General features: G+C 36.8%; 1 protein-coding gene across 2 annotated transcripts; it reads left to right on the forward strand.

The window, feature by feature from the left end:
* The first annotated feature begins 566 nt into the window (after positions 1-566).
* Positions 567-25692, forward strand: LOC6033243 (sialin). Of its 2 annotated transcripts, XM_038266740.1 has the most exons (4): positions 8441-8499; positions 8959-8998; positions 23227-24924; positions 25333-25692. In XM_038266740.1, the coding sequence occupies exons 3-4, from the start codon at positions 23518-23520 to the stop codon at positions 25585-25587; spliced, it is 1662 nt and encodes a 553-aa protein (XP_038122668.1). In that variant the 5' UTR covers positions 8441-8499; positions 8959-8998; positions 23227-23517; the 3' UTR covers positions 25588-25692. The 2 variants fall into 2 exon arrangements, with proteins under 2 accessions (XP_038122669.1, XP_038122668.1); XM_038266741.1 differs by lacking the exons at positions 8441-8499; positions 8959-8998 and adding an exon at positions 567-1160.
* The last annotated feature ends 563 nt before the right edge of the window (positions 25693-26255 follow it).

The following is a 26255-nucleotide window of genomic DNA, read 5'->3' on the forward strand; positions in this document are numbered from 1 at the left end:
TCTGCCCTGTGTACAGGCTGGAAAATTTCTCGGAAAAATATCAACAAATTCCACCCCCTCTCTGACAGACCTGGAGTTGAGCTGTGATGAGAGGGTGGGTTGTGCGGTACGCATTGAGGGGTTACATGCGTGGAAGTGCGTTTCGAATTAGTATATTCATTATAATTTGATGAAGGGATATTATTGAATGGGTTTGAATATAAATATGATTTTATTGAGGGGAAATTAATTTTTAAGTCATTTTTTCAATTTAACAAAAGTTAACCGAACTATTTAAAAAAATGAAATATTTGTTGTAAATTTAATGTCTTTAATTTAAAATAAAATCTATATCCCCATGCACCTACCCCCTCAAGGGGGAACAAAATCTACACTCATCAGCTGTGAGCCCAAATGATATGTCAGTGTATTTTCCCTTCGAACACGTTTGCTTTACGATATGCTTATTGCAGTTTTCCTTTTCCACTGATGTGCACGTTCGTTCTGCGATGGGTGCTGGTGGTGGTGGTGGTGGTGGTGGTGGGTGGCAATAACATTAGTTTTCCCTTGAGTTTTGCTGCTGCTGCTGCTTCAACCCGGCTGGACGGATCAGTTCGCTTTGAGGGTTGCTTTCGGTTGCGTGGAAAATTAAGTGCGCGGGCGTCGACGGAGAGATTTGTTTTGGGCCCCAGCTTTTTGGCCTAGTCTGGGTCAACGCTTTAGTTGCTTCCCCTTTTTGCGGTGTCTCGTCGTCACGATGGTGGTTGCATCTTGCTCCTTTGCAGATGATTAGTGGTGAATCTTTTCCCCGGGGAAAGCTTGCAGCTGTTTGTGTTTTGCATAATGAGAAGCACTTATTTTTTAATGTTTTAGTGGAAAAAAATGATTAATAATTAATACTAATCGGTTAGCAAGTAGAAGTTGCAGCGAAAAAGCTCTTTAAAAAGTCATTACGAAATGCACAAAATGACAGACATCTGCACATCGTCATAAAATCAATACTTCCCAGAAGTACACCCTTCCTAAGTGTGTTTTTGATTCTGCCGGATTAAAAAAAGTGAAATTTTATGTTTTCGTGAAAAAACATGAAAAATGTCACAAAGCATCCAGATTCACCGGAAAAAGCCCAATCGACATCATCGTATGGAAAACGCGGCCATAATCATCACTGATTACGTGTAGTAAGTATATTTATAAGAGAGCTTTATTACGCACACAAAACCCACCGCGGGTCAATACTTCCACGACATGGCTTCCTTCCGGCGGCCTTGGCTTGGCACGTGGATAATCGAGGTTGAGTTTCATAATCCAATGCCGGTCGGTCGGTCGGCCGGTGATGCTATGCGGAATGGCCCAGTTGTGGGTTATTCCACCCCGGAGTCCATACGTGGTGTATTTGTTGGATGTGTGGCATTTGGAATGTTTCAGTAAGGTTGTTCCTTAATTTCGATAACATTGTGATGGGGGTGCAACTCGGATGGGATGGGAAATTATAAGTAATTTATTATTAACAAAAAAAATCCATTATAGCACAAATAGTTAATTACAATGTAAAATATTCCTTTTTTATAGACAAACAAACGCTGAAACTTTCATCCAAATCGTAGCACCTCGATATGACCTGTTACGCACTGGAGAAAAACTCGATCTAAATTTCATCAAATAAAACAATGAAAGTTTTAAATTTTAATTTCATTTTCAATCTAAACTCATATAATAAGCAAACTAACGCCTAAAAGTGTGTTAGAAAATATATTAAAATTCATTCAGAACTAGCAATACTATAGTTAATTTTTCAAAAATGTTTAAAGCCATTCCAAATACAGGCCAGACTCGATTATCCGAAGTTCAACTATCCGAAGGCTTGTATGGGACTTCGGATAATCGAATCACGATAAAAAAAAACTAGATAAAATGTTCAAAAGGTCCTATCTGCATAAGAAACCACAAGGTTGTTTTGAAAATTTACTCTAGAATTTTTTCTTCGTATTTTTTTATTTTCTTACTTCAAACATCAAATTCGAGTTCTGCGACCCAATTTTAATCAATTTTAAATGGTTGATTCCCGGGATTTCCCGAAAAAATATGTTCCGTTTCCCGGGAAATTTGTCATTTTCCCGGGAATTCCCGAAATTCAATCAGAACTATATATTTTCCATACTTTTTCTGGACCAATGTCTTTAATATTAAAAAATAATAATAATGAGAGAACATGACTTGAATTAATTCTTTTCAATCTACTGTTCATATTGATCTAATCAACTCGTTTGTTAGTTTCATGTCAAGATTTATTTCAGATAATATTTATATCTGAAGCATTCGCAACTTGGAATAGATCTAGCTTATTTGTTGGGCACCAAAAAATACTATATCATGGAATGAAAATAAACTGTTTTATTTTTGGTAACCTTGTTAACAAAAATTGTCGTTAAATCATTTAAAAACCCCCTTGCGGCCAAAATCAAAATTAAGATATTTTAAACGGTTTTATTGTTTACCGTGACCACATTTATTGAATTTTCAATTGATATCATAACATGTTTCAAAGATGGCTGTGATAGAAGTTTTTCAATAGTATTCGGGTAATTAAGGGCTTAAGAGGGTTAAATAAAAAAAAACATGTACTTTTTCTTATAAAACAAATTCGTGTCATATGGAAGGTACCCAAAAAATAGAAAATTTTGAGTTGTGATTTCATGAAATAATGTTTCAAGGAAAGGAGGACGAGAAGTCAGATTTTAAAGGAAATTTTAATGATTATCTAACAATTCATAAGCTGAAACCAGTAATACTTGTTCTTGAAAAAATATTTGCCATGAAAACATAAGCTCTGCATTTTTTTTTCATTTCAACTTTATCTGTCAATGCTATTTTTAAAACATGAGCAATTCTCTACCAAAACCGGAAATAGATTTTACTTTGTGAGCGCCTTCCCTATGACCAATAAATAAGCTATTTTGCGTCATTGGTTCACCCATACAAGTCTCCATACAATTTTGGCTGCTGTCCATACAAAAATGGTATGTAAATATTCAAACAGCTGTAACTTTTGAGTGAATTTTCTGATCAATTTGGTGTCTTCGGCAAAGTTGTAGGTATTGTTGAGGACTATTGAGAAAAAATAGATACACGGAAAAAAATGCAGATTTTTTTATCAACATTTTTTTCACAAAAGCTCAATTTCCCAAAATACGTATTTTTTGATTTTCGAGATTTTTTTATATGTTTTAGGGGACAAAAATCCGCAACTTTTGAGCCATAGAGAAACATGGTCAAAAAATCTGCCACCGAGTTATGAATTTTTGAAAAAATAGTGATTTTTGGAAAAAATCGAAGTATAATGCAAAAACAAGTTTGACATTATTTCTTAATGCAAAATTAAATTTGCAATCGAAAAGTACTTTACAGTTTTTTTGAGTTTGATTTTAGCGAAATATTTGCAGTTTTTCGATTTTTAAAAATAGTGACCATGAGTGACCATTTCTAAAAATATTTTTTTTGAAAAGTTCAGAAAATTTGCTATCAAATTGTCTAAGAGACATTGAAGATTGGACCTCTGGTTGCTGAGATACAGCGGCTTAAAGAAAAAGAAACACGAAAATTGAATTTTTCTAAGTCTCACCCAATCAGCCCACCATTTTCTAATGACGATATCTCAGCAATTAATGGTCCGATTTTCAATGTTAATACATGAAACATTCGTGAAATTTCCCGATCTTTTCGAAAAAAATATTTTGAAAATTTTTAAATCAAGACTAACATTTTAAAATGGCCAAATATTGAATATTACGCCCATTTAAAATGCTAGTCTTGATTTATAACTCGGCGGCAGATTTTTTGACCATGTTTCTTTATGGCTCAAAAGTTGCGGATTGTATGGGTGAACCAATGACGCAAAATAGCTTATTTGGTCATAGGGAAGGCGCTCACAAAGTTTGAGTCAAATAAAAAAATACAAAAAATAAAAATGGTCGAAATCGACCGATTTCGTAAAGAGTTGCTCACATGTTCTCTCGAATTGGAAGTGGAGCATGAATTTTACTCAATGTCCAAACACAATGATTTAAAAATAAGAACTCTCATAAAAAATAGGAATGATATTTTTTTAATTTGGAACGAATTAAAAGACAACATATAAATTTGAAAATTTTTATATTTTCTTAAAGTTTTATGAATTTTTACAAGCAGTCAAGCCATTAAATGATCCTCAATGCATTTAAGTTGCTGCTCTATAAAATTTGGTTGCAAAATATTAATCAGAAACAGGATCCAAATAATTTTTGATAAATTTCAAATTTCCCAGAAATTTTGTAACCCGGGACGCTCTAATGAAACATGAATTTGTAACTGTAAAGTTGTCTCGCCATAATCATCTTTTGGAGGTGATGTACTGTGAAAACTAAAAAAAGTAGTAATCTATTTCAATTAACAATTTGAAGTTTATGAAAAAGTATTGGTTTGTTCCCAGATTTTTCACGCCAAAATTTAAGGGGGATGCCATAAAACTTTAAAAAAATGTGTGCAACGATTTAACACAGTTTTTGAAATCAACATTAGGCCGACGCAAATAATTTTTGAATATTAAATTTAAATCGGGCCAAAAAACAGCCTAAGTTAATTTTTTTTTCATAAAATTTTTTTATTAGGTCCTTTTTGGTGCTGGGACCTGGTTAGGACCGAGTCGGCTTATGTAATTACATATGACTTAATAATTACAGAGGATATTGTGTGTAAATGTTAGTGGGAGGGGAGCCGATTACCCGTAGCCTAAGTAAATAGTTATTAGTAGAAAGAAATCATTAATTTGAAAATGTGTAACATTTTTAATTTGATTTTTTAGTCAGAAATGCGCATAATAAAAAAAATCTAGCTTCCAAACAACAACTATCCTTAAAAACTGGAAAACCCCAAGCTGGCGCCTCAAATATGTCCTCCATCCTTGAAAAACGTAAAGAAAAGCCTGCCCACTAACGGCAAGGCAAAGGCCGTACTTGACGTGGGTTTTGTTCCGTTTTGGAATGCGAATCCTGGCCTGGGGGGGTGGCTGACTGGAGCGAGCCTTACCACTCAGACTTTATGACTCGACGTGGTTCTTCCGTTCTATAAATAGCTAAGGCTACTCACAACTATTCAGTGTACTATAAACAATGCTAAAAGAGAACCTCCCCTCCCAGGCTTGTTGCTACTCCATTGAGTGTTGAGAATAAAACTTTCCAGGCCACCCCCACAACTGGGGAGAAGCTTTTGAGGTTGAAATAATGTTTTTTTTTTCTTTTCAATTTCATCATTTTGCCAAAGAAAAAAATTATTTTAATATATATTTTTTATTTTCATATGCAGAAGTTGACCCCTTCTTTCCCCTTTTTGGCTCCAAGAAGATTATTGCATCACGAGGATTTTCATGACGAAAACTTTTGCTCTATCAGAAAAAAGCAGATTCAACAGTGACTCAGCGAAGGTGGGGATTTAAATAGGACTCTGAAGAGCAATCGAAAGTATCCTTGACGGTGTAATTGAAACTTCCATTTAATGCCAGCTTTTAATTGTTTGGATAGGAAAATCGTTTAGTGGAATCATGCTTATAAGTTAAATACTTATATTACTTTACATACAAAATAAGCCACATAGAAAAGCCGCTATCATTCCAACGATGACGCACAGTTTCAGCTGGATGACAAACCATTCAACAAAAATAGTACGCATAAAATGGTTAAATCATCCAAGGGCGGATATGATAAGATAAGCATTGCGTCCCAAAACATACCTCGTGTATTATTTTTTGCTACGTCAGTAAAGCTAGTAAATTACAATAATTTATGGTGATGAAAAGTTCTAACACTGAACATTAGCGACTCAGTTACTAGACACTAACCACTTTGTAAGAATCAGGGAACAAGCCGCGATGGCGTCATATCAGCGGGGTCAGTAAAAGCTATCAATGTTGTCATAATACATTTTAATTGATAAATGTAGACGGGCTTTTTTTTGTGGTGTTGATGTTTGACAATTTAGACAAATTGAAATTCCTTATTTGAATTTAATTTGAATGAAGTTGAGACTTACCTACATATGCTGACTGTCAGTTAAAAAAATTATCTTAATTTCAGAATGGTAACCCTAATAACATGTATGTTAATTACTCTCTTCTGACATTACTGTACCAAACGACATCCTCATTTCTCACATACAAGTAGTACGTTCATGTGTAAACTACTTGCCTCGTGGCTTGAAAACGGCGTTGTGTTTGTAACTCACAACACCAACCGCAACACTTAATCTCCTTTTCTCGACGAGAGAGTATCGCACTTTTGCGTCAACTCAAACACTTTTGCTTTTGTAGTATCCTCTGTGCATTCACCACAGTAGCTACTCAACTACTAAGAAAATCTCACGAGAGAGAGATTTCTGCATAGACTGATGTTTAAGACATATAATTTTCTGGTTAGTAGAAAATCTTGGCGATTTTTCGTTGGAGAATTTTTTTTTTTTCGCGGTACTGAACAACGAAATTTCAAAAAAAAATAAATAAAAAACTAGCTGGTTCATTCGTGCTTGACTATTATTACCAACGCAGGCATATGAGCAATTCTCCACGAATCCCGAGAATGGATTTCAATAATTTTTTTTAGTATTGGCAGCTGAAAATCATGGTAATATTACAACTGGGAATGAGTACATCTTTTATGTTGACGTTGGAAACATTCCAATATTTACAATTTCGACAACATATAATTACCGGATTAGCCTACAGGATTTCTATCCGTGTAAATTGAGGAAATATTACATCATAATAAAGGTAATATCAAATCTTCCAATTTTACAACTTTCAAATTTACACACTATTTTACTGTGTGAATATGTATCCTGGGAAAAAAAATCTGATCGTTTTGGTGTCTTCGGCAAAGCTAAAGGTATTTATTAGAACTATTTATATTAAAAAATAGCTACTATCTAATAAAAAGTTTTAGAGGACCAAAAAAGGCAACAAATTTATGAATAAATAATATATTTTCTAAATAATATCAAGCAATAACAATATTATAACCTTTTTTATGCTTTATGATTAAATTTTCAATTGAAAAACACATTAAATTTGTTTTTATTTAAAGTTTCAAATTAAATATTTTAACAAAAATTAAATTACAAGCCAGAATTGAAACATCTCGATTTAAAAAAATGGTACGAAATGAATTATTTACTCGTAAAGTTAATTTGTTTTTAAAAAGTAAGTTTTGTCGAAAAAAAGGTTTAGTGAATAAAAAACTTTTTGCGGTACTGTACATCAAAAATTCACAAAAAAACAAATGATTGAAATTTTGAATTTTTTTGAAAAAAATACTTTGACAAAAACATTGCCGGGTTACTTTTAAGAGTGTACCAATGTTCTCTAAAAAGAGAACAGACATAAACAAAAAACATATTTATGAACATAAGAGTTGTATTGTTTAATTAATTTTGATTAACCGCAGTGGATTTTCTTGAAATTATCCGAACTGTCAAAAATCCACCAAAGCATCTACCGCATTGATTACACAAAAAACTGTGGTAGAAAAGTATCCATCGCAATCCTACCGCGATCATTTTTTGACAGTTCGATGCCAACGAATTATTTCACGGAAATCCAACGCGATTGACCAAATTTAAATTAACAATACAACTAAGGGGTCTTTACGAGAATTTACGAAAAGTTTTTTGAAAAAGTGAAGATTTTGACAACTTTTGGGCCAGTTTTTCGAACTTTTAACCCCGAAAAATAAATCGTGTGCTTTTAAAACTGTTTTTTTTTTTCGGAATCTTCAGCAAATTTTGCAGGGGAAAGACACTTTCACGTTTAGTGGTACATTTTATTCAGATATCTGAGAATTTCACGAATTCTCGTTTCATTTTTGACTACAATTATCGATAATTTAGTTTCTGAGACTATGCATTCAAAAATTTAATGCTGTTTGAGTGACACTTTAAAAAACCTCAGTTCAATTCATTCTTTATATTTGACTAGAATGAATCCACCAGTCTTTAATTTTTCTTTGAGGAATTACAGGACATTTTCTTTGCTTTTGTAGATTTTTTTTTTCAAATTCGAAAACGGCGCTTTTTTAACATGCTTTTCGATAGCAAGATTTCACATGAAATAAAGTATATAACAAGTGTTATTTTTACCTTAACTTTTACAACTTATGTTTCATGTAGTTCATTAAATGTAGGTAGCAATGTAAATATCAAATTAAATGTGAAATTTTGCATTTTTTTAGCCCGACATTCTCCCCAATTTTCAGTACGATTGAAGTTTTAATACAAAATTAAAAACTGTTTGCTCAACCTACTGAAAATCAGTACCACGTCTTCAACATCGCTCTATGCCAAACTCTCGCCGTCTCGAGCGCGCACGTTTCTCTCGCGGGAACATTAAAGTGTATAAATAAGACTAGTGACGAGTGCAGCGTGACAGCTTAGTCGGTCACTGTAAGCCGGTTCGATGAGTAGTAGTACACACCGGGCGAGCGAGAGTAGTACAATACGGTAGTGTCGCGTTAATGAACTTGAAAGTGGAGACCACCACCCTTTTGGCAACAGCAGAGCTCTTTTGACAAAGAAAATAAAAGTTTTTTGTAGTTTTTTTTGTGAACTTTAAGGAAATTGATATGAATTGATTCCGGTTACACCATGAGTGCTATATAACATTCCGAAGAAACAATCGAAACAAAACACCATGGACGATGATTCACCTAATTAGTGCTGTGCGTTTATAAACACAACCCGATACCCGAGTCCAGTTGTGAGAACCGAAAGCCGGTTGTGTGTCCTTTCCGAGAACGCTGTTACCCAGTCACGACGTTCTAGCAGGATTCTAGCAGAGTTCTCACAGAGCTGGATATTCTTACAGCATTCTAGCAAAAATGTTCAACCGTTCTAGCAGGATTCTGGCAGAACTAGCTCTGCTAGAATATTTCGTGACTGGGTACTGTTTACAACTTGCAGAATGTCGCCGCGCCGTCATCGAATTTTGTCTGCATAACTGGTACGACTCTGAAAAGTGCTTGTTTAAGAGTATACGGTGCATTGGGGTCAAGTGGGAACTATGTGATAAGCTTTAGAAAAAAAATGTGAGAAGTGTTGAATTTTCATCTATGCGTTGAACGCAACACAGTGGGGCTGGCCACCATGTTCAAAATGTCAATTAAACTAATCTAGACTTTGCACGGTTATTCTAATCTTGAATTTATAATCAATTTTCTGATAAATCAACTAGCATTTAACAAAAAAAAAGAAGTTTAACTGCCAGAACCAAGCTTGATTAGAGAAGCAAATCAAATCTGATTTCGTGAGAAAATCGATGCCATCACGTATGGTCGTAAATTTTACGTGTAACATTAGAAACGCATGAAACAACAAAAATCCCCAAAACAAGGACAAAACAAAATGCTGCGTCCGTTGCACAACCCAAACGCGGAACTCTGGAACATAACAAACCATGGAAAGAAAAAAAAACACTGTTTTCGTTTGCGATCAATTTGGGATGATAACCGCGCGCGCGACACACAGAGTTCGACGAAGCAATAAAGTGCGAGTTCGAGGTTGCTTTTTTTTTGGGGGGACACTTTTGGGACGACCACACCAAGTTCCAATCGCGCTTCGTTATCGGCGCGGGAATTCGGGAGATGTTAATTGCCAACTGGTCAGTCGGTGGAGCGTCTGATGCAGCGTGGTCGAGAATATTAGTCAGTTGGTTTTAGTGCTTTTTTGGCCGTTACGAAGGCCGGTTGTGCGTGCAGGGTAATAGTCGAAGGATTTCACAACGTGTTTTAATGGGAAATTTAGGTGCCTAGTTGTGAAATGTTACACTTATCTGGTGAGAAGATTTCTTTAAAAATAATCAAGCAAAGAATGTGAGTAAATTAAAATTATAAAAATAGTTTACTATTTATTTCATAAAATCTCGATTACAAATTTCAGGGTATCTACCGTGATTTGATCCTTGAATTTTTGCTTACGAGATTTAAGCCGCAATCATTTAGCCATGGAACTTTAAAATGGTTGGATATTTAATTTGATGATGGATTTAAAATTGTTGTCAATTTACATTTTTAATTGTGTTTATTGAATGCGGGGGGAAACTATATTTTTTAGAGTAAATATACATTTGTTTCTGCTTAACAACATTTGAACATACATTTTTATGAAATTTTTCATAAAATTTGTTAAATTTTAAACCATAAAAAATCACCGATTTTTTATACTTTTTTACTGTGGAACGTTGCACAAAAAAAATGCAAGATTAATTAAAACTGTGATAAATGGCAACATGATTGATGTCCATTTTATTTAAATCCTTTACGTTACTTTTTTTCGAAAAACTATATTTTTCCGTGATTTGAGCATATTTGACTTTAAGGAAGCTTTAACTGCACTTTTATTCTATTTTTATTGCTTGATTGTTAGTATTTTCATTTACACTTATCTTGTTTAGTTGTACTTCCTAGCGATTTCAAATTGTTTAAGGGATTACATACATGTAAATCAACAAAAATGTAAGATGTTGGTTTGGGCACACATTTAAACTTTTTTTTAAATCTGTAATTAAAATATATATTTTCAACTATTATCAAAATAAATTTGAAGATATTTGGTTGTATCATTGCCGAGATATAGCCATTTCAAGTTAGTAGTTTCAGAAAACGGGTGCCGCTGATTTGACCAAATCGGCTCAAAATTTTGGTGAAGCCTCGTTCAACCGGTACTGTGTATGACGAAACCGGATTTTCAAAAAAAAATGTTTGAAAAAAAGATAATTTTTTTTTATGTTTTTTATATAAAAAATCGCCAGTTTTTTATTTATGTATTTTTTTAAAACGCAATATTTCAAAATCGGGCTTCGTCATGCACACGGGATATGTCTTGCAAGTCTTCATCTCAAAATTCAGCCAATTTGGTCCATCCCATCTCGAGATATCGTGAAACCCGTAAATCAACTCGGTATTCAGAGAAAAACGCTCACAAAGTTCGACAGTTCGCTTTGCACATGGCAAAATTTTGAACGTAAATTGTCTCTTACTCAGTTTAATCATGAAATATCTTCATGAAACTTTCAGGAGTGATAGAAAATCATGTTTTAAGTGGATTTATTAAATTTTCTGAAATGTGATTTTTTTATTTTCTACATGTATGTAACCCCTTAATTAAATTAAAACAAATCGGAATTAAGCATATGATATGACTAAGGCTACCAGCTGTACGGATTTTTTCCTTACGGATTTTCGACTCTCTTCGCGGATTTTTAACAGGCTGAAATTTTTGTACGGATTTTTTGCATCATACGGATTTGTACGGAATTTTAAAAACTTAAAAAAATACTTTTTTGATGTGGCCAAAGCTTTGCTGACTAGACATTTTTATTTAACTGTCAGTTTGATTTCAAATCAATAGTTTTCAAGTTTTCCTCAGTTTAAAGTTGATTAACAATAAGGCCGATGCATTTTTTTTAGTTTTTGTCCCTCGGCTCTGGCCGGGATCGAGGGAAGGCAAAAAAAATAAAAAAATATAAATATTGAAATAACAAGCCATACTTTCAACAATTGCATGGAAAAGGTGTTTTTAAATTGCATTTTACACTAGTTCTGTTGTTTTGCAATCATTAGTTTTCAAAAAATGTAAGATTTGACGAAAACAAAAATTTTAGCAAAGAAAACATTGAAAATTTTCAAAACTTCAAAAGATTACCAAATCAACCCAAACATGCTAAAAATTTATTATAAACGCAGGGGAATGCATTTTAAATTAATTTCCGATGTTTGCACTTCAATTTCCATTGAAATTTTGAAGTTTTTTGAAAAAAAAATTTTTTTTGCCCCCTGATTTTTCGGGCCAACTTTGAAGGGAGAAGGGGGGGGGGAGGGGAGGCAAAAACTTTAAATAAAATTTGTACCAGACTAATTGTTCTTTTCAAATTCCTTACAAAACATATTTATCCAATAAAAGTTCCAAAGGTTTTCACAAGTTTGTAAAAACTTGTGAACATTTGAGTTTTTTAAAGGTCCTATAAGCTATTGTGTTCACTTGTTTAAAATGTTTTCGTGAAAAAACTGAGAAAGATATTGTTCGTAAAAACAAACTTAACATTTCGCAAACTTTTAAATGATTCTACAAATCACGGTTTTTTTTGTGTGAGCACTCTGATAGCAAAGTGAAATTTGTCAGCTTTAAAAACGACACAGTGTTATATTTTTAATACGCAAATTCCAAATTTATCGAAATAATTTTTTGACAATTTTTTGTTATACCATGGTGTCATATCTGCAAAATGTACGGATTTTTGCTCAGCAAGAGTTGGTAGCCTTAGCATACCACAGATTAAGAATTTAAATAATTAAATGTTATAGATGTTGAGATCATTTCTAGATTTAATGATGTGAAATTTAACGCGAAAAGGGAATTCAAGTTGGAAAATACATAATGAAAATCTAATTATGTTATATAAATTTGAAGTTATTTTTTGATCTTAAATTTCCGCTTATTTTATTAAAAAAATACAAAAGATTTTGCATGCAGCTTTGAAAAGCTGTTTTAAATTTTAGTTTATTTTATAAAAAATATCAGAGATTTTGTATACAGCTTTTAAAATTTTGTAATTTATTATGATTGGCTAATTATTCTAATGAATGTTGCCTTGGCCTGTCATCTAAAATTCAAACGCAGTCTTTAATTTGATTGCGGGTACCAAAGAGTATAAACAAAGTCGAAACCAAATATAGCAAACGAGGGCTACAACAAGTTGACCCTCTCTTATTGCTTCTTTCGATATGGTGTGTAACCAGTCATGATGACTCTGCATTTCATCTAACACTTTCATTTAGATCAGCTAAATTTGACCATCGGTTTTGCTTATGAAGATTGTTTACTGGAAAATTGGCTAAGCAACTAATAGGATTGCAATAAAAAAAACATGTTTAATTTCAAAATAGTTTTTTTTCTGATTTTAAACACACATCCTGATTCAAAGTAAAAATAAACGTAGAATATCTATAAAAAAAAATTTCTCATTTTTTATAATTTAAGCAAAAAAGGCTTAAAATCAACATTCAATCAACAATAAATCTCATATATATTGAACCTAAATTATGACAAAACTTTCCTCCCATTTTCACCCCGAACCAGTTTGTATCAATTAAAGTGACAGACTTCCTGCAATCGAGCCGGCTAATTAAATCGTAATTGAAGTGCGCCGGTCACCACCAGTTTGAGTCAATGAATTTAAATCTGAGCGGTCGGTCACGTTTTACTCTTTCTGCCGTCCAGAGTTCACACAGAGCGGGTTTTTTTTGTTGTATGCCAGCAATAAGCGCCAGGCAGCGCGTATTGATACGCCCCTCGATAATAATAATAATAATAGCTCTCAATTGATTCAATTAAGCGAAAGTCATCTCTCGGAACTTGACAGTGGTACAATTAGTTTTTTTTTTGTTGCAAAATTAATAAAAGAAAAATATTTTAACTGATGCTGAGCAAAATGATTTCAAATTTTTAAACATATTTTATTAAATAAAATATGATTTTAATCCAATTTATCGTCAAATTACCCCACTAGAAATTCTTTTCGCGATCATATCGAGCATCGTCTGAAACGTGCCAACTGACCTTGAAGGTTTGCAAAGACCCATAACTGGTTATCCAGCTGTTTGATTTATTCGTTTCGTTTTGTACTATTCAATGTCAATTTAGGAATGAATAAGAATATACAGCAAAAAATTGCAACAGCAAATTTTCGTACATTTAATAAAAACTTGTAAAATACAATGTCTAACATTTTAAACCCATCCTGCTTAGGATGGTGCAGAAACTGCTAAATCATAAGACCCATATCCAAGCACCACCCCAGCAACAAACTGTCACCCTAACCAAGGAGAGGCCAATGACAGTGCAATTTCCAACTTTCCGCATTTGAACCAATCGGACATTTGTGCGCGGCTTGAGTTGGCAGTTAAGGTTGACACGTGTTTGCATAATATTTGCAATCGCACTCCGTCCATTGCCAGTGTGCCGGCAAAACAAGTTGGCAAATATGAACTTTGCCAGTTTAGTTATTATGTGTGTGTTTGTGTGTTACCGGCTGCAAGTTACTAATTTACCAGGTTTTATTGTACTTTCATTGTTTTTTTTTCTGAGCACAACCCATTTGAAGGTTTTTGTTTGAATCCGTTTATACATAGTTTAAATAGATTACAACGATATGAAAAGAAAATGTTTACATAATAATGAACAAACTCAATTCCTTTTTTTTTTCAAAAAAATATAATTCCTAAATTCTAATTTAATTTGCAGAAAGAGACAAAAAAAGATAATACACACGCAAAAAAAAGCGTTCCCGTAGCCATGAACAAAAAATCACGAATTCAGCAAACAAACGTGTTCATGGAAACGTGAACAAATTCATGAAATCATGGTATAAAAATCATGAAATCATGATATGTACTTCATGAAGTTATGAACTAGTTCACGAAGTTGTGATCCGCGTTCGAGGCAGAAAAGTTGCGTTACTTTTTTCAAGTCGACCAGTAACGCTTGGAAAAAAACCAACATGTTTTGACGTGCTGGTCAGCTGGTTGGGAATTGACTTAAGGAGTTTATTTTCAAAGAGATTTATGTAGAAGTTCCCTTTTAAAATAATTTTGTTGTTTGTTTTAAAAGGTTTTGTGAGTGAGAGTGGTTTTTCGACGGTTTGGATTCTGGAGGAAGATGGTTTAGGTAAGTTGTGTTAGGGGCGCATATTACAAGTATTTTAAGTGTTTCGAGTATTGCAAGTGTTTCAAGTATTTCGAGTATATCAAATATTTCGTGTATTCCAAGTATTTCAATTTCTTCAAATATTTTAAGCATTTCAAGTGTTGCGAGTTTTTTGAATATTTGGAGTTTTTCAAGTATATTAAGTATTTTAAGTGTTGCGAGTATTTCGAGTAATTCGAATATTTCGAGTTTTTCGAGTATTTTAAGTTTTTCAAGTATTTCAAGAATTTAAAAAAATCAAGATTTTCAAAAATTTAATTTTTTTTAAGAATTTTAAGAATTTCAAGAATTTTAAGAATTTCAAGATTTTCAAGATTTTCAAGATTTTCAAGATTTTCAAGATTTTCAAGATTTTCAAGATTTTCAAGATTTTCAAGATTTTCAAGATTTTCAAGATTTTCAAGATTTTCAAGCATTTTAAGAATTTCATAAATTTCAAGAATTTCAAGAATTTCAAGAATTTCTAGAATTTCAAGAATTTCAAGAATTTCAAGAATTTCTAGAATTTCTAGAATTTCAAGAATTTCAAGAATTTCAAGAATTTCAAGAATTTTAAGAATTTCAAGAATTTCAAGAATTTCAAGAATTTCAAGAATTTCAAGAATTTCAAGAATTTCAAGAATTTCAAGAATTTTAAGAATTTCAAGAATTTTAAAAATTTCAAGAATTTTAAGAATTTCAAGAATTTTAAGAATTTCTAGAAATTCTAGAATTTCTCCAACAAATAAAGATTAAACGAATAAGACACCGGTGTTTAAAAAAATCCAACTCCACCGACTCTGGATTTTTGGTTTCTTGGTAGTTTTGGTATTTTTTGGTATTTTTGGTATTTTTGGTATTTTTGGTATTTTTGGTATTTTTTGTATTTTTGGTATTTTTGGTATTTTTGGTATTTTAGGTATTTATGGTATGACATGACATGGTTCCTTGCAAATTCTGAAGTGTCCCCAAGTGGCCACCGGAAACCGGTGACTCGTTCCGGATTGGCCAGGTTGGACCAGAAAATGTTTGCATTGCATGGTCATAGTTTTTAATTTCTTGAATTTTGATATGTCACATGACATGGTTCCTTGCAAATTCCGAAGTGTCCCCAAGTGGCCACCGGTTACCGGTGACCCGTTCCGGAGTGACCAGGTTGAACCAGAGGACGTTGGTATCGCTTATAATGGTCATAGTTTTTAATTTCTTGAATTTTGATATGTCACATGACATGGTTCCTTGCCAATTCCGAAGTGTCCCCAAGTGGCCACCGGTTACCGGTGACCCGTTCCGAAGTGACCAGGTTGAACCAGAGAACGTTGGCATCGATTATAATGGTCATAGTTTTTAATTTCTTGATTTTTGATACGTCACATGACATGGTTCCTTGCAAATTCCGAAGTGTCCCCAAGTGGCCACCGGTTACCGGTGACCCGTTCCGGAGTGACCAGGTTGAACCAGAGAACGTTGGCATCGCTTATAATGGTCATAGTTTTTAATTTCTTGATTTTTGATATGTCACATGACATGGTTCCTTGCAAATTCCGAAGTGTCCCCAAGTGGCCACCGGTTACCGGTGACCCGTTCCGGAGTGACCAGGTTGAACCAGAGAACGTTGGCATCGCTTATAATGGTCATAGTTTTTAATTTCTTGATTTTTGATATGTCACATGACATGGTTCCTTGCAAATTCCGAAGTGTCCCCAAGTGGCCACCGGTTACCGGTGACCCGTTCTAGAGTGACCAGGTTTAACCAGAGGACGTTGGCATCGCTTATAATGGTCATAGTTTTTAATTTCTTGAATTTTGATACGTCACATGACAAATTCCGAAGTGTCCCCAAGTGGCCACCGGTTACCTGTGACCCGTTCCGGAGTGACCAGGTTGAACCAGAGAACGTTGGCATCGCTTATAATGGTCATAGTTTCTAATTTCTTGAATTTTGATATGTCACATGACATGGTTCCTTGCAAATTCCGAAGTGTCCCCAAGTGGCCACCGGTTACCGGTGACCCGTTCCGGAGTGACCAGGTTGAACCAGAGAACGTTGGCATCGCTTATAATGGTCATAGTTTTTAATTTCTTGATTTTTGATATGTCACATGACATGGTTCCTTGCAAATTCCGAAATGTCCCCAAGTGGCCACCGGTTACCGGTGACCCGTTCTGGAGTGACCAGGTTTAACCAGAGGACGTTGGCATCGCTTATAATGGTCATAGTTTTTAATTTCTTGAATTTTGATACGTCACATGACATGGTTCCTTGCAAATTCCGAAGTGTCCCCAAGTGGCCACCGGTTACCTGTGACCCGTTCCGGAGTGACCAGGTTGAACCAGAGAACGTTGGCATCGCTTATAATGGTCATAGTTTTTAATTTCTTGAATTTTGATATGTCACATGACATGGTTCCTTGCAAATTCCGAAGTGTCCCCAAGTGGCCACCGGTTACCGGTGACCCGTTCCGGAGTGACCAGGTTGAACCAGAGAACGTTGGCATCGCTTATAATGGTCATAGTTTTTAATTTCTTGATTTTTGATATGTCACATGACATGGTTCCTTGCAAATTCCGAAGTGTCCCCAAGTGGCCACCGGTTACCGGTGACCCGTTCTGGAGTGACCAGGTTGAACCAGAGGACGTTGGCATCGCCTATAATGGTCATAGTTTTTAATTTCTTGAATTTTGATACGTCACATGACATGGTTCCTTGCAAATTCCGAAGTGTCCCCAAGTGGCCACCGGTTACCTGTGACCCGTTCCGGAGTGACCAGGTTGAACCAGAGAACGTTGGCATCGCTTATAATGGTCATAGTTTTTAATTTCTTGAATTTTGATATGTCACATGACATGGTTCCTTGCAAATTCCGAAGTATCCCCAAGTGGCCACCGGTTACCGGTGACCCGTTCCGGAGTGGCCAGGTTGAACCAGAGAACGTTGGCATCGCTTATAATGGTCATAGTTTTTAATTTCTTGAATTTTGATATGTCACATGACATGGTTCCTTGCAAATTCCGAAGTATCCCCAAGTGGCCACCGGTTACCGGTGACCCGTTCCGGAGTGACCAGGTTTAACCAGAGGACGTTGGCATCGCTTATAATGGTCATAGTTTTTAATTTGATGAATTTTGATATGTCACATGACATGGTTCCTTGCAAATTCCGAAGTGTCCCCAAGTGGCCACCGGTTACCGGTGACACGTTCCGGAGTTGCCAGGTTGGGCCAGTGGACATTGGCATCGCTTTAAATGGTAATATTTTTTATTTTGAAGAATTTTTATACGTCACATGACATTGTTCCTTGCCAATTCGGAAGTGTCCCCAAATGGCCACCGGTAACCGGTGAACCCTCCCGGAGTGGCCAGGTTGGTCCAGCGGACATTGGTATCACTTAAAACGGTCACAGTTTTTAATTTGATGAATTTTGATACGTCACATGACATGGTTCCTTGCAAATTCCGAAGTGTCCCCAAGTGGCCACCGGTTACCGGTGACACGTTCCGGAGTTGCCAGGTTGGGCCAGTGGACATTGGCATCGCTTTAAATGGTAATATTTTTTATTTTGAAGAATTTTGATACGTCACATGACATGGTTCCTTGCCAATTCGGAAGTGTCCCCAAATGGCCACCGGTTACCGGAGACACCTTCCGGAGTTGCCAGGTTGGTCCAGCGGACATTGGTATCACTTAAAACGGTCACAGTTTTTAATTTGATGAATTTTGATATGTCACATGACCCGGTTCCTTGCAAATTCCGAAGTGTCCCCAAGTGGCCACCGGTTACCGGTGACACCTTCCGGAGTTGCCAGGTTGGGCCAGTGGACATTGGCATCGCTTTAAATGGTAATATTTTTTATTTTGAAGAATTTTGATACGTCACATGACATGGTTCCTTGCAAATTCCGAAGTGTCCCCAAATGGCCACCGGTAACCGGTGAACCGTCCCGGAGTGGCCAGGTTGGTCCAGCGGACATTGGTATCACTTAAAACGGCCACAGTTTTTAATTTGATGAATTTTGATATGTCACATGACATGGTTCCTTGCAAATTCCGAAGTGTCCCCAAGTGGCCACCGGTAACCGGTGAGACCGTCCCGGAGTGGCCAGGTTGGTCCAGCGGACATTGGTATCACTTAAAACGGTCACAGTTTTTAATTTGATGCATTTTGATATGTCACATGACCCGGTTCCTTGCAAATTCCGAAGTGTCCCCAAGTGGCCACCGGTAACCGGTGTCCCGTTCTGGAGTGGCCAGGTTGGGCCAGAGGACATTGGAATCAATTAAAACGGTCACAGTTTTTAATTTGATGAATTTTGATACGTCACATGACCTGGTTCCTTGCAAATTCCGAAGTGTCCCCAAATGGGCACCGGTAATCGGTGACCCGTTCCGGAGAGGCCAGATTGGTCCAGGGTCCGGTGGCTGCCCTCGAATTGGGCAGGTTCCCGGTATTTGTCATTTGCGGCCAAAAATTCCAAAATCGGTTAACTTATCTAATTTTGCCATCCGAATAACTGACTGTAGAAAACTAAATCCATACACGAGCCAAAATTAAATAGTTCGTCTCGTAATCATTGAATGATACCCTACAACTGTCACTTTCCCGTTAAATAATTTCTGAACGTTCTTCGTCTCTGTTTCAAAGCTGTGGCTACGCCCACAAATTCATGTTTTTTGTTCGCATGAGCGTGAACAAATTTATGATTTGTTTCCTAATACCATGAACTATGTTTATGATTACGGGGGCAGGAAAAACGTAACCAGACCAGGCGTTATGGTTTTTCGTGAACAAACGTTCATGAAAATCGATTGCAAACATGCATTTGTTCACGGTGCAAAATCTTATCATAAAATTTGCTTTGTTTCCATTTTCATGGTACGTTGTTCACGTTTACGGGAACGGACTTTTTTGCGTGCATAATTCAACGACGCATAAACAACTTCCATTCCAGGAAATTTTGCATACCTCTGCGAAACGGGTAACTTGTTTGTTCGAACTTGGTCGTTTCAAATCACAACATCCTTGGGCTTCCCCGCGACAAAATGCTAAACTATACTTTCGCTTCCCAGAGAGCGCGGTAAAACCCGAGAATTTCACGCATGGCAACTATACAACTTAGGGGATAGCGGAGCAAGATGAACAACAAACACACTTTTTTCACGTGCATTAATTGTAAAATACAGTCCAGACTCGATCGTCCGGAGCCGTTAGAAAATTTTCACTTTGGATAAGCACTTAAACTACGTGAAATATAGAAAAAATGGATTTTGTAATTTAATAGGCAACCAACTTCAGTAACTGCTCGCTAACCGGGCTGAACGAAAATAACGAGGGGAATACCGATGCATAATTTATTCCTGATGAAATATAAAAATAAAAGTTAGTCAAATATTTTTACAATGCTAACTTTTGATATTTCTTTAATTGTGACTTGAAATTAAATAAAAGTTAGAAAAAAGTTTGTTTATTTATTGAACATGTATTTGAATCTATTAACCCCTCGGTAATTTCGGTTTATCGAGCGCCCAGTTAAAAAGCAGCCCAGTTAAACAACGCCCAGTTACCGAACATCTACTGTATCCAAATATGACTAAAAGGGGTCGCAGAACTTGAACGAAAAGAAACAAAAAATAAAAAAAATATTTTGTTTTGTTCATGAATTGATTATTCTAAGCCCCATAAATAATTTCAGATAAATCGAATCATAATCAAAACTACGCATAATCGATACTTTGGATAATCGAGTCTGGACTGTAATACGATTTTTCATCAAAAGTATAATTTTAATATAAATTTTTCATGATTATTTTACTTGTATTTTTAATTTTTGCAGTTGGCTTTAAGAAAACATTAAAAATATTTTAAACTTTTGTTCGTTTAATAAATTATTTAATAAATTTATAATTACAACCAGTCTCCAACTACAGTACTTGTTCCGTGACAGGGCTGAGAACGTAGCCCAGTTATCGAATGCTGCTCGAAAACTGGGCTGAATGAAAAATTACGAGAGTTACTCAAATTTGTTTACAATGTTTACTTCTTATTCTTCTCTAATTGTAATTTGAAATTTGTTAAATGCTTGAAAAAAGTTTTATTAGTTGTTGAACGTGATTTTTGCATCTACCAACCCCTCGGTCATTTCGGTTTGTTTTTGTTTTTTGACTTCTGTCTGCTTTTTAACTGGGCTACGGGCCAGTTATCAAACGCCCAGTTACAAAGAAGCCAAGTTACCGAACAACTACTGTATTTGTCTTGTGTCATTATCATTGGTAAATAATTTTATATTTTTATTTTGTAATAATTTTTCAAGCAGAACTTTCAATAGATCTTTGTCTTGAAATTTAGATTGAATGAACTGAAAACAGAATTCCAGCTCCGCAAAGGCGTTTTCAACAGACATCGAGTGAATAGCTCAGAGGAAAGTGAGCAAACAAGTTTCTGTCAAGTTTTGCAAATATTATGAAAAGTTTTTGTCTCTCGGCTTTGGTCAAGGTCGATGGCGGGGCAAAACATTTTAAAACATATTTCAATGTCATGCCAAGTTTTAAATAAGTTTTAAAACAAATTGAATCATAAAATTCTTTTAACACTTTAACAGTCATTCTACTGCAATTTTGTTTTTTCAAAGTGTTAAAAAATTCGTGAATTGCAAATTAAAAAAAAATGTCTAGAAGTTTTTTATTTGATTAAAAATCAATCGTAATATAATGATTAACAATCGATTGTACAAGTTTTTTCAATTGAAATTTCAGTTTTTAGCTAATAATTTTTTTGTACACTGCCTTCTCAGATATTTGTTATGATGTTTTCCAGAGTTTTTTTTAATAGGTCCTATAAACATACGAAAGACAATAGTTTATAAGTCCTTTTCAAAAAAAACTCCGGATTTGTTTATTGGACCATGAAAGTTGCATGAAAATTTGATGAAATTAGGGCCCATTAGGGTGACAATAAAAACATACATTGGGGATATCTTCTGACTTGATTCCTTAGGCAAAAATAAGTAACTGCGCCAATTTTGAGCCTAAACGGTTAAGGTTTTTCGGTTTATGTTTAAGGGTTCCTATAGATCGTTGAAGTTTGTATAGGGAAATGAAAAAAAAAATGTTTGAGGAAAAATATCGCTTCAGAATTTAGCCAGCAGGGGGTGCAGGTCTCGCCCTAAAATTGTTCAAGTGTGAGATACTTTTAGAAAACTCCCTACAACTTTATTAAAGGGTGCAAAACGCTCCGAGTTGATCCTTTTTTTGTGACTTTTTTTTATTAAATAGTATTTTCTTATATACTTCCAATATAACTCTTATATACGTTGAAGTAAGCCGATCTATTTCATCGCATTGCTAATTATACATCAGGCTCAACTCGGATCTGTTTGCACCCTTCGACAAAGTTTTAGCCTTAGGGAATTGAATTTCCTACAAGAATCTCACACTTTTGGGCGAGACCTGCGACACTTGCTGAGAAAATCCGGAAACGATGTAATTCTCCATACATTTTTGCGAATAATCCCATACAAACTGCAACGATCAATAGCGACCCGTAAAACCACATGTTCCATACAAAAAAATTAAATCCGATATGGAGAAAAAGCATGGGGGGGGAGGATTTAGGTTTTTGATGCCATGATTTTTTTTAAACCATGCTAATTGATTTAATACAATTGGTTTCCCAAAATGAAGAAGAAAAATGTGGAATGTATTGCAAGTAATATTTAGGGAAATGTCTGTATTGCCCTATTTTCTCCTTCGATGACCTGATGGTGTGCAATGTTGAACAAACAAGTCGCAGTATAGCAGAACGCAACAGCCGGTTAGTCGCAGACTTATGTTTAAGGTGAATCGCGGGTTTACTATTTAAGCAAATTGTATTTATATTAAGAAAACATTGTAACAAATTCGTTCAAATATTGTGAGTGTTTTTAATATTTGGATTTTGAGATCTTTATATTGAAAAATATTATGAGAATTACTTTAAAAAACAAACAGGTTGTGCTAAATCTTCAAAATATATCTCGAAACTATCTATGGATTGTCGCACGTGCTGCATCTATAAGCAATTTTTCAAGTTCGTTGCCAGGGCTTCAAACATGTCAGGATTTATGACGCCGCTTGTTAGCACCCGTTTTTTTATTAGCATACTTCCGTGTGACGCAGAAGGAGTTGTTTGCTGTGGACAGTTGGAAACTATTTTTATTATTCATTGTGGTATTTTGTGATCATATCAACTGGTTCCGCTGGTTGAGTGGTATTACTTTTATCAATTATTTTGACTCTGCATTTTATTCTGCTTGTTCAGCCTAATTTGTTTCCTCTCCATTATGCCATGTAATTATAACCTATTGTATAAACTCAACGTGATCTCGTTATTTTCAAGCTAATCCAAATAGCGGTACAGTAATCTCCATTACTGTATACAACACAGCTAATCACATGCCCTCTTTTTATCATTCTGCTCTAAATGTTTGCTCTTTTGATTTGCATTTTTTCCGCAGAATCCACTCTTCACAGTAGCTGCCGCCAAGCCACGTGAAAGTACGAAAAAGCGCCACGTGCCCGTTGACCACACCATCATCATCATCATCATTGCTGCCACGCGCCCTCTCGCTTTGCCAAATGACGTTTTTTGTGCAGTTGACCAGCAAGACAACCGGCGAACCGGCGGAGTCCGACCACAGCACCAGTGACAATAACTACCGACTGCCAGCTCTTTTAAGCTTTGACCGCAGTGATTCGCTGTGAGGAATCTCATTACTAGTTTAGAATTTGAGAAACATCTGACGAAAATGGACGAGAAGGCAATCCGCTTTCTGCCGTCGTCGAAGCCGCCGCGGGCCAAGCTGCCCAAGGTGGGATGCATGAGGTCGATCACGGATCGCATTCCGGCCCGCTTGGTGCTCTACTTCCTGTCCTGGTCCGGCTTTCTGGTGTCGTTTATGATGCGCAACGACATCAACTTTGCCCTGGTGGCAATGGTGCGAACTAACGCTGGCGGCAACGGTACAAACTCCTCCGTCAGCGATCACTGCAGATCGGTCGCCGTTACCGAGAGTCCTGCCTTCGTAAACGGGAACTATTCGACACTCGATGAGGGAGCAATCCCGCAGGTGATAGAAGGAGTTGAGGAGTACGGCGAGTTTGACTGGGACTCGACGGTGCAGGCCGTGATCAAGGGATCGTTTTACTGGTGCTACGTGCTGTCGCAGGTCGTCGGCGGAGTTGCGACGCAGTACTTTGGCACTAAGAACGTGTTCGGCTGGAGCCAGTTCTTCACGGCCGCTTGCAGCTTGTGCATTCCATACGCGTCGGATCTTCATTACGGAGCGGTGATTCTGCTTCGTTCAATCCAGGGCTTTGCTAGTGGTCTGACCTGGCCAGCCATGTACGCCATTGTCGGATACTGGATTCCGCCGGTTGAGCGGAGCCGATTCATGTCCAGCTTCCAGGGCTTCAGCATAGGCATCGGGTTGACCTACCCGTTGTGCGGATTTATTATTGCTTACTTCGGATGGCGACTGGTGTTCTACACAACCGGTACCATCGGTATGATCTGGTGTGTGTTCTGGTATCTGCTGGCGTTCAACACTCCGCAGGAACATCCACGAATAACAGCCAACGAGCTCGAATACATCGAGCTGAACGTTAGTGAAGACATCAAAAACGGAATGGGCATGAAGGTCCCGTGGAAGAAGATCTTCACCTCGGTTCCCGTCTGGGCCATTGGACTGACCACCTTTGGACGCATCTGGGTCCACTATACCTTTATCATGTCCGGCCCCGAATACATGCAGAAGATCCTTTGCTTCGACATCAAAGAGAACGGTCTGCTCAGCGGAACTCCCTTCCTGTGCTCGTACCTCTCGTCCGTTCTGTTCTGCTACATCGCCGACGTCCTCGTGCACAAACGCCTCATGACACTGACCAACGTACGCAAACTGTTCACTGCCCTGTCCCAGATCGTACCCGGCGTTCTGGTGCTGCTCGTCGGCTACCTCGGATACAACATCGTGGTCGTGCTGGTCCTGTGGTTCGTAGCGGTCACATTCATCACGGCGTCGTACGCCGGAGCCATGGCCAACATCGTGGACATTGCGCCCAACTTGGCCGGACCGGTGCTGGCCTTTGCCCAGACGATCCACATGACGGCGTCGTTCCTGCAACCGCTGGCCAGCGGCATCATGGTGACCGATGCGGTAAGTTTCCATTCTGAACGTCAAGATCTGACAAGATCAAAATTGACTCAGGAACGAATTACTACTAGGTGATTCAAGGGAGATGACGGTCAAACGATACGATACTATACGTCCAAGCGAAGCATTTACCACGACCTCACGGGGCAAGATCTGGACGAACACGAACGAACCACAATATGAATGACAATTACAACAGATTAAAACACTTTGTGTTACGGAAACTTTCACATTTTTTCGCTCTCATAATTTTCGAATCAATTCTAAACTGCTTGAACAATGTTTTTATTTACGTTGCTCGGGCTACTACGATGACGTTTCTGATTCACAGTGTTGCCATCACCACAGATTGTAGAACAATGTAAGTCTGTAAGAAATTAAAAAAAATCATTTTCTCCTTCTTATTTCCAGCAAAACATCACCCAGTGGCTGCACGTGTTCGGCGTCAGCTCGGTGGTCGCCATCAGCTGCTACCTGATCTACCAGATCTTCGGCACGGCCGACATCCAGCCGTGGAACTATCCGGTGCCGGACGCCGAGGTGACGTCCACCGACGATTCGGCCGTGATCGCGAACCAGCCCATGCTGAAGACGATCGGAACGGCCGGCCGGGATGACGAGGAGGACGACGATGACGAGGAAAGCAGCAGTGGTCACTTCAAGTGAATCACAACTCTCGGTCCCCCTCTTACGTGTTGATAGCGTTGGGGGTGCACAAAATGTGAAAATCGGGGGGTTTAGTTTAGAAGATTAGGACACAAGTTTGTTAAAATACAGTAGTTGTTCGGTAACTGGGCGTTGTTTAACTGGGCTGCTTTTTAACTGGGCGCTCGATAACTGGGCCGTAGCCCAGTTAAAAAGCAGACAAACGTCAAAAATCCAAAACAAACCGAAATCACCGAGGGGTAAATGGATGCAAAAATCATGGTCAACAAATAAAAAACTTTTTCAAACTTTTATGTAATTTCAAGTCACAATTAAAGAAATAAGAAAAGTAATCATTGTAAACAAATTTGAGTAACTTTTATTTTTATATTTCATCCAATAAATTTTATGCATCGGTAGTCCCCTCGTTATTTTTCGTTCAGCCCAGTTAGCGAACAGCATTCGATGACTGGGCTACGTTTTCAGCCCAGTTACCGAACAACTACTGTAGTTGGAGATAGACTAAGATTGAGAGTGTGTGCGAAGGAGCGTGTATGTTTAAGCGCAGAGCACTTACCATAAGTTAGCAAACAAAATGTATTACAGACAACCTTTGTGGTGTTAAACGATGAAACAAACTTTCCAGACCTAAACTCTTTCTAGTAATTAAGAATAACAAAAAAAAAACA

The sequence above is a fragment of the Culex quinquefasciatus genome, chromosome 1, assembly GCF_015732765.1.
Source record: "Culex quinquefasciatus strain JHB chromosome 1, VPISU_Cqui_1.0_pri_paternal, whole genome shotgun sequence".
Classification (NCBI taxonomy): domain Eukaryota; kingdom Metazoa; phylum Arthropoda; class Insecta; order Diptera; family Culicidae; genus Culex; species Culex quinquefasciatus.